The sequence below is a fragment of the Polistes dominula genome, unplaced genomic scaffold, assembly GCF_049000335.1.
Source record: "Polistes dominula isolate Pdom_NZ unplaced genomic scaffold, Pdom_raw_medaka contig_33, whole genome shotgun sequence".
Classification (NCBI taxonomy): domain Eukaryota; kingdom Metazoa; phylum Arthropoda; class Insecta; order Hymenoptera; family Vespidae; genus Polistes; species Polistes dominula.
This window is the reverse complement of record NW_028300998.1, coordinates 1,574,232-1,584,288: the sequence shown is the minus strand read 5'-3', so window position 1 is coordinate 1,584,288 and position 10,057 is coordinate 1,574,232. Positions and strand designations below refer to the sequence as shown.

The following is a 10,057-nucleotide window of genomic DNA, read 5'->3' as shown; positions in this document are numbered from 1 at the left end:
AGTTACATTGCATTCCGAATGGAAAAGTAAAATGATCGAAGGGAATCATTTTTCTATATATCAATGACATTGGCAGCGTATTTTCGTTCTCCTTTTTTCTTTTTTTTTTTTATCACTAAAATCGAAATAGTAAAGCCCATGTGATATTTATAACTTTAAAAAAACAAAACAAAAAAATCTCTCATTTGAATTGTTCGTTATACTATCGACAACATAAAGAGTAACACTGACCCGCTATGAACAAACAAATTATCGTTAAGCAATTTAACCGCAACTTTTTACCGAGTTCCAGGTGAGCCAAGCGTGTTCCATCATGGCGCAAACTAGTTTTCAAAGAACGAAGCGCGGTCTCTGTGTGACGGCAAGGGCCTCTAGGGCCTCTGCGTACTCGTTGAACCGACCCTCAGTAGGTGCACTTTTGGCGTAGCAAGCAACCCCTACGGCAGCGACCATGCTTCAAGCCTCGAGTACTCGCCGAGACGGACAGGGGTGAAAGCAGATATATACCTAACGTGTCACGACAACCTACGCGTAAGATGAAATTTCAAATATTCCTATGAGATCCGTTAAAACCCCTTAACAAATGAGATCATCTTCGAAAAGTAATGTGTCCTTTATTGAAAATCATTGATAAAATGTGAAAACTTTGTTTCCAACGGATTAATTATTCATTAAAGAATGATTTCTCTTTATTTAGATATTTTTAAACATTTTCAATATATCCAGAGACATTTCAAAACGAGTTAATAAAGAAATTTGAGAACCCTCTAATACACGACAAAAACTAATCCTAAGTGTCACCAACAGTATATTTTGATTACCGGAATGAAACATAAACTCGTTTAAAAGACTCATTCGATTTTACGCACCAACGATTTCAAAGAGAGAAAATTCAAAGGTCTTAATTTGAAAAGTCAATCCGACTCTTGACCGTGAAACTCCGACGAAGCTAATTTTATTTCATTGTTAGTCCTGCTCCTGTTATAAGTAGGTATTCTTCACCACAATCTTACAATCTTTACAACTAAAATATAATACGCTTCCTTGTTTAAAGGTTTTACGAGTCACTGAAAGTAACGCTCAGTTAATACAACTTTTTGAACTTGAAATGTCACATCAAAAGTATGCATTCGAATCTAAAAAAACCCACATGGGAATCTTTTTTTTTTATAATTATATTTCTTCCTTTATATTATACGTATTTTCTTCTTATGATGGAAGGTAGAAAGTACCAAGCGTTTTGTCTAAAAGACGGGCAATTAAAAAATTAGAGTGCAAATTAGTCGAGATTACAGCTCATTAGTTTTCATCCACCACCTTGTAATGGTGACAGAGAAGGGCGAGGAATTATACATGTATATATATATATCTATATATATATATATATATATATACATAATACTGAATACGAGTGAATACCTGAATGCAGTTATCTATAGACGTTATGTCAGTCCAGATGAAGCTGAGAAGCGAGTGCCTGTGTTTACGACAGTACGCTAATTGGCTGCGAAAACGGTTTCCATCGTAGAATGCTAAATATTTCAATAAAATAGATAATAACAATTATGGACTATAAGATTAATATTCATGTGTTTTATACAAAAAAAAAAAGTAACAATTACAACACGTTTGTTTAAATAAAGAGAAAAAAAAAGAAATATTTCATAATTTGTAATTCTGAAAAAAAAAGAAATAAATTTATCGATCTTTACCAATTACTTGTGTAGAAATCGATCTAAACAATAAATTTATTAAACTAACTTCAATCTCAATTTGATAGATATTTAAATATCTACAATTATTTTCCAACAACAAAAAATCTAATGAATCTTAATATTCATCGATATATAAAAACGGTAACAAAAAAAATACCTAAATTGTTGTTACATTTTTAACAATTTGTATTAATATAAATATGTATATGTATATTATAGGCATTCAATTATGCTGACAAGAATAATGAAGGATCTTTAACAAAACATCAATATAAAATAGCAATGACGGCATTGTTTGGTTACTGCCCTGATAAAGTTAGATAAGTAAAATTATAATTTTTTTTTTCTGTTAATTAACAAATTTACATTATTATTACAGCTGGAGATAAATTATATTTTTCGCTCTTCTTCACACAAAAAGATCTCATTCAAAGAGTTCGAATATTGGGTCGTTAAAAAATATCCAATTAATCAATTGACAATTAGTTTAGAAACTATATTTGGATTAATAGATAGTGATAGTAAGTATTACAAATAATATAAAACTTTAAATTGTTGTTTCCATTTTGAAAAATAATATATTTATATGTCTGCTGTAGATAAAGGATATTTAACGATGATAGATTTATGGAAAACTAGTGAAACTATTGATATGAGAATATCACCATTAATATGGTATAAAACGTTTAAGGAATTAGATCAGTACCAAAAAGGATATATTGATTTAACTGATTTCACATTCATTTTTACTAATATCAAAAATAATATCAATCTTATATAGTAACAAATAATAAATGATTTATAATGCATTCAACAACGTCACATGACGCTAATATTTGATCTAGCATTTTATATAAATTATTTATACGCATCAGTTTTCAATACTAAAACAACAACAAGTGCCATTTCTCGCTATATCATTCTTATCATCTCTTATTCAGACTTATATATATATAAAAATATAATTATCTTACATTAACAATAACATTATATCTTACGCATTATTATATCTACATGCGATCGTTATTTAATACTAGGAAAATAAACGTATATACAAACATGAGTATATTCTATGATGTAAAATCTAACAAAGTATTAATATTAACCCTTTGCTTACGAAACTTGGTCGAAAAAGGACCCAGACCTTTTTTGCAACTTGACTCATTTTTCTCAATTGTACTCAACTTTGGTAATGTTTTAAACATATTTAAATTTAATTTAAAACTATAAAACCTATATAGCCTTTTTAAGTAAGTATTAAATAAGTCTCAAAAAAATGTTGAAATAAATCTATGCAATAGTTTCTTTTTTATAACGATTTTTCTCGCCCGGGTGTGGTAAGCGTGTTACTCTAAGAAGGGTGGTAAGCAAAGGTTAAAAGATACTAAATCAAATGAAATTTATTCTTTATCTGAAAATTCTTGATTAGCTAAATTATAGAAATACGAATCTGAATTTTGTATTAGTAAATTTGGTTCATCAAATTCTAGTACTTCTCCATCGCCCATCACTAATACCCTAAAAAATAAATAAAAGACCAACAATTAGATACACAAATTTGTTATTAAATATTCAAATAGTTCAATTATTGTATACCTATCACAATGCATAATTGTTCTTATTCTATGAGCTATTGTAATGACAGTGGCACTTCGAAAAGAAGACTTTATTGTTGTTTGGATAAATTTATCCGTTTCTTGATCGACATTGGCAGTTGCTTCGTCTATACAAACTATCTGTAAAAATATAAATGTATTTTTTTTTTAAACATACGTATCATTAGAAATAATCTCTCTCATATACCTTTTGATATATTAATATTAACTTAAATATACCTTAGCATTATGTAGAATAGCTCTAACTAAACATAACAATTGTCTCTGGCCTGCACTCAAATTTCTACCACCTTCGTCTAATTGAGCACCTAAACCTCCTAAACGATAAATTAATGAATGAACCTTACATTTCTCTAGAGCTTTATATATATGTAAATCTGGATATTGATTTAATGGATCAACATTTTCTCGAATAGTCCCTGAGAAAAGGAACGGACGTTGAGGTATTATAGCTAGTCGAGACCTAGAATTACATTTATAATAATTTTTTATAAATCTATTTGTATAAACAAGTATTATATATAATGTGCTACATTTAAAAAAAAACAAACAAACAAACAAACTTTTACCTTAATGCATTCAATTGCAAAGTTCGAATATTAACGTTATCTATTAATATGCTTCCTGAGCTTATTTCTACTAATCTAAATAAAGAGGTAAAAATAGAAGTTTTTCCAGCACCGGTACGTCCTACGATACCAATTTTCTCAGCTGGCCGAGTAATAAATGATACTTCTTTCAATGATGGTATTAAATGCTCTCTGCAAAAAAAAAAAAAAAGAACCTTCAATTAGAATTAGAATTCAATTGATATTATAATAATAATTACATTTTAAATACTTGCCTATATTTTAGAACAACATTACTGAACTCTACAACACCTTGACTTGGCCAAGCAAATGGTGGACTATCTCCACCTATAGTTTCTACTGGAATATTATCCAAATACTGTTTTACTCGCTCGACCGCGATCAATTCTCTTTCTGTTTCAGTAAATGCATTTACTACACCAGATAATAAACTTGTTATAGATAAAGCATATGTAATAGCTAGACCTATTAAACCTGGATCTGCTATATCATACTGATGCTGTAAAACAGCTATAATGCTGACACCAGCTAAAAGTGCCACTCCTATAAATTGTAATCTAAGAGATAGCCATTGGCTAGCCGAAATTGATGCAAATTGTGTTTTTTGACTAGCTTCCAACAAAAGTTCATTTTCTTGTACAAACCGAGATACAGCTCGAAAGGCCCTAATACTACTAAGTCCACACAACGTTTCGTTGAAATGAGCATAAAGAGGTGAAAGAGCTGTACTGGATAGACGTTTTAACTCTCTGGACGTTAATCTAAATTTAAATTAAATTTATAATATAAATCAATCACACACATAACAACATTAAAAATAACTTTTTGTGATGGTTAATAGTAATCAAATTTTCAAGCATAATACCTATAATGATTCTGTATCCAATGATAAACTGGGACAAGTGGAGCCAAAATTAAAAATATCCATGGTAACCCATAGGATGTTACAATGATTGTAGCAATTAAACCAAACAATTGTGCAAATAAAATATTTGTAATAAATGGTAAAGTATCATCAATTGTATATGTGTCCGATGAAAATCTGTTTATAATTCTTCCCAATGGTTGAGCATCAAAAAACATACTTTTAGCCTAAAATTATATCATAAAAGTTATTTATATATCATAAATAATATAATTATTATTCACACGAGAATTTTAATTTTTTCAATACCTTTATCACAGTTTTTAACAGTTGTTTATGAAGAAAAGTAGCTGCTTGAATTCCACCATATGCAAATATAAATGCTCTTATCAATGTAAAAACTGAATTAAATAAGGCTAAGAGACTATACACAGTTAAGTAATAATTATTATCTTGTACTGTAGAATTGTTGATGTAATATCTTAATTTTGCTGATAATGGCTTAATAGTTGAATTGAACGATGATATATTAGTATGTGTAACCCAATAAGATAACCATAAATCTGTCATATTTTTGGAACTTTGCATTAATATCATAGAAATCAATATAGACATTGCTAAATAACGTCCCACAGCTGTAATATATGATGTATATACTCTTAACTTTAAATTTCCTTTCTCTGTATATTCTTCATTATATGCAGCATCTTCTTCTGAATTTACAAGTTGATTTAATTCATTTGATGACATTTTTTTAAATTTATTATTCAAACTAGTTCCAAATGATTCAGAAGACAACAAATAATCTTCTACATCAGGTATAACGTCACTCGGTTTTCCCGTCTTGATAATTTTTCCATTTAACATTTCTATGACTATATCTGCATATATCAAGTATTGAGTTTGATGTGTACATAATATTCTCGTTTTACTTTTTAATAAACCTAAAATAACATGCTGGAAAACATGAGCGGCTACATTTGTATCTAATGTTGCTAAAACGTCATCTAATAAATATATATCTTTATCTGCATATACAGCTCGAGCCAAAGATATTCTAGTTTTTTGTCCACCGCTTAATGTGTTTCCTGCCTCACCTACGGCAGTTAAATCTCTTTTTGGCAATGAATTGATATCATCAAGAAGAGCGCATGCTTCCAATATACTCCTATATAATATAAAAATATATTAATTAATAATTTATAATATATATATAAAAATAATCAAGTAGCATTGTTTAAAAGAGTACTTACTTATACTTATTATAATCATAAGATTTTCCAAAAAGTATATTATCTCGAATAGTACCACACTGTAACCAAGGATTTTGCTTTACATATCCAAAGCCTTTGTTTATATCGCTTAATGCAATAGTACCATGAACTTTAGTTATTTCTGCTAAAATAGCATCAAGCAATAATGATTTTCCACTGCCTACTTCACCCATAATTCCAATTAACTGTCCCTGCATAAATCGATTATGATTTGTTGAAAGAAAATCTATATATATATATATATAAACATTAATTACCTTTTGTACTGTAATATTAATGTCTCGCAAATTGAAGATATTGTTATCTTCAAAAGTAACATTCTTTTTAGTCTCTGCATTAGAACAAGAAGGTTTCGTTACATCTTTAACATTCGAAAGCTCGACACTATCGTTATTTTGACCAATCACAGTTGTCACATTTTTAAACATAATCTCAATTCCCGGTGGACTTTCCATGTAATATGAACATATATTCATATCTGGTAACTACATAACATAAAATAGATTTCATTAATAATTTGATTATTAATGAATTGAAAAAATTTAAAGAAATTTGAGATATATTTGAGAAGTATACGCACATTTAGCATTCTTTGAACTCTCTTGACTGAAACCCATGCTTCTGTAAGACCATTTAATACCCATGGAAATGCGTTCAGTGGACCAATTAACATATTTAATAATGCCATGCTAGTGAAGACTATTTTAGCATTAAGTTCATTTCCAAGTAGTACATATGTCGCAAAAGTTAAAATTGATATCAAAACAGGTGTTGTTGCCCAAAAGTATACACACAAGGCATCTAAATATTTTCTTCCGCTTAAATATTTTATTTCTTTCTCTCGTAATTCTAAAAAAGAAATCCTAAATAAAAAAAATGGTTCAATATTATCTTAGCATATTAATTGATACGATATACTAACTAAAAATGTTCCTTAAAAAGTGTTCTTCCCATACATTCAATTTTATCGTAGTAATACCACGTAATGCTTCACCCATAATTCTAACTCTTTTATCTTTATATTCCATCAATTTTGTACTAAGTACACCAATTTTATTCGCTATTATTTTGTTTATTGGTATAAGTATAATTGCAAAAGTAACTCCAGCTAGGAATGAAATTCCTATTTGTTGATAGAGAAGATATAATGTCACGATTAACTAAAAAAATAAATATAAAAATTTAATTTATATTGATATAATTTATATATATATATGTATAAAAATTAAAAAAAAACATTTACCTCCAATGGTATACTCCAAAATGTATGAAAACTTGGACAACTGTTAACAAGCCGATCATTATCTGTGGTCATAAAATTAACGATTTCACCAAAATTAAATTGCTGTTGTAAATGAACATTAGAAGAGTACAATGTTTTTCTATAAATCAACGTAACAATTGTTGATCGTATTTTCAAACCAACAAGGGACATCCAAAATGTAAAATGTGCATTACAGAAAGCACCTGTAAAATAACGTATCATGTATTAATTATCTATAAAAATGAAAATAAGACCAAAAAAAAAAAAAATCTCTTACCTATTAAAGCACTAACGATTATCAAAGATGCATATAAATATCCATATGAAATAGGTTCATTTTTGTCTTCAATGAAACTTATTAATTTATTTAATAATATAGGTCCCATAAATGAAGAGCAATCTGCAATGAACTTTAATATTCCAACTGCATAAAATTGCCATCCAAAACATTTATGTAAAAGACTTAATAATGTTAATTTATTTTGTATAACATTCGTATCCTGTTGTAATATTCTTTCATTAGCAATTGTATCCTCTGCACCATTGGTCAAAGTTTCAACCTGAAGTATATTTTAATTTCATAAAATATAACAAAAAAATAACAAATACATTAAAAATAAATAATTATCTATTTATAAAAACCTTAGAATATTTATCTATTTTTTTGAGAAATGGTGTTTGTAGTAATATTTTCTGGTAAATCGAATAAATCATCAGTATGATTTAATAATCCTTGTACACCTTTTTCCATCAGTGGTGTCACCCAATGGAATAACAATTTAGAACCCAAAGTAGCATCCTCCATTGCAGTCCCGAGATAGCTTGGATCTTGATCTCCAGGAAAATGTATGTAAGATGAAGTTGGTGTATTCAATAATGCAGTGTGTTCCCCTACCTATAAAATATAAAAATAATATAAATAATAAATGTATGGAATAAATTTTGATGAAAAAGATCAGCTATTTTTTCATAACTTACTTCATAAATAGTTCTTGTAGATTGCGATCTAATATTGACAGGTACTAATGTTAATATATAAAGTATCAAAAGCGTTACTGTACTGATACTGAATCCCAATGATAAGTTAGGTAGAACATCATCCACAGATGAGTTATTACAATGACTTCGCAGTAATAATATGGAAATGACAGTTAATAAAATTATCAATGCTCGTATCAATAATGGACCACGCAAATTACAATTATTTCTTCTCCTCAAGCTTAAAATAAAGCAAAGATGAACAACCCATGCTAACCCTTCAGTTGCTGCTACAAGATAATCAATTGGTTTAGCAGCGGTTGCTTTATTTCCCAATGCAGTAAGTTCTGGTATATGCTCTTGTGAATATGATAATAGTATTGGAGAATGTGTGCTTTTAATACTATTTGGGAATAAAACTAATTTAGCAAAATTTGCTGTTTGATTAATTCCATTGCTGATTGTATTTAATACATCGTTAGAATCAAAATTGAAATCTTTATCGTTTGACAGTAATGTATTTGGCGTATTAGTTATAGATGTAATATTCTTGAATTCTTCATTCATTGGAGAAATAGTAGTATTAGTTAAAATAATATAAGCCTTTATTATTGGAAGCACTATGAGACACAGAGTAATTAAAATCCTAAAAGTTATTGCATAGTGACAGTGACGTCCACGAAGTAGATATGCATTTTGTTTTCCACAATGATATGCAGATATAATGGCTATTAAAGTTAAAACCGGTATCTGTAAATAATCATAAATACATTTCAATCAAATAATAACTAGATTATATAGAAAGATATTCTAATAATTGATATGAGTTCTATTATTAATACTTGAAGGCAAAGTTGTTGAAAACAAATTCCAAGATCATGTGTTTCAGGATTTAATGGTTTAATGCCACCAGAGTGTCCGCAAAATTCTGTCCAATTCCAATCCCATGTCCCTTCACCTGTATCTCTTAGCCAAGCATTCTCCATACTTTTACGTTATCAATTACCTTTGAGATAAAACAAATTATTGTTATAAAACATCATTATATAATTTTATTATAAATAAAAATGAAATGCATAAACTAAGAAATACACTTCAACATATATTAGAAATAAAAAAAATAAAAATAAAAGTGTATTTGATATGCACAAAAAAATAATTGAAATCATTTAAAACATCATCAATAGCATTAGCAATTTTTTGTTTGATTTGTCATAGAAAGAGATTTCAATTATATTTACATATTTAAAAAAGAAACAAAAATGCAATTCGAGAAAATAATCGTCACTCTCTATTAAATTTATTCAAACATAAATAGAATGAGTCACTTTTGCAAAATATGATAAAACACAATGTAACACTTATAAACAAAAACAAAATCATAATATATTATTTATATAATATTTACACAATTATAAAAAAATATCTATTACTTGTATATATTTCACACTTTTTTATGATTTTTATTTTCCATTATATATGCAATTATATTACTTTGACAGCGCTTTTAGTATATGCGAACTTTGATGCGGTTAACCCAAAATAAAACTGTGATTAATGCGAGGGGTTCCCAACTACTACTACTCACGTTTCGGAATCTCGTACGGTAGATAATAGTGACGTTAAATTAATTTATAATTATCGATTTTAAATAATCTTAACACATAACTATTTATTATAAATAATAAATAACAAATTAAGTAAATAATATACTAAGGAGTACGAATTTGTGCACATGTTTGTGATTACATCGTT

General features: G+C 28.1%; 2 protein-coding genes across 2 annotated transcripts; one reads left to right on the top strand and one right to left on the bottom strand.

The window, feature by feature from the left end:
* Nucleotides 1–1,444: 1,444 nt before the first annotated feature.
* LOC107064521 (EF-hand calcium-binding domain-containing protein 11) lies at nucleotides 1,445–2,496 on the top strand. The gene is made up of 4 exons (XM_015317266.2): nucleotides 1,445–1,856; nucleotides 1,935–2,030; nucleotides 2,095–2,236; nucleotides 2,315–2,496. The coding sequence occupies exons 1-4, from the start codon at nucleotides 1,824–1,826 to the stop codon at nucleotides 2,494–2,496; spliced, it is 453 nt and encodes a 150-aa protein (XP_015172752.2). The 5' UTR covers nucleotides 1,445–1,823.
* Nucleotides 2,497–3,096: 600 nt separating this feature from the next.
* Nucleotides 3,097–9,872, bottom strand: LOC107064586 (ATP-binding cassette sub-family C member 10). The gene is given in 18 exon segments (XM_089173573.1): nucleotides 3,097–3,233; nucleotides 3,312–3,451; nucleotides 3,551–3,794; nucleotides 3,901–4,088; nucleotides 4,172–4,682; nucleotides 4,787–5,013; nucleotides 5,096–5,954; nucleotides 6,040–6,251; nucleotides 6,318–6,545; nucleotides 6,641–6,909; nucleotides 6,983–7,220; nucleotides 7,304–7,527; nucleotides 7,602–7,876; nucleotides 7,953–7,987; nucleotides 7,989–8,219; nucleotides 8,303–9,052; nucleotides 9,145–9,308; nucleotides 9,736–9,872. Coding segments are annotated over 17 exon segments (4,893 nt in total). The 5' UTR covers nucleotides 9,289–9,308; nucleotides 9,736–9,872; the 3' UTR covers nucleotides 3,097–3,115.
* Between the last annotated feature and the right edge of the window lie 185 nt (nucleotides 9,873–10,057).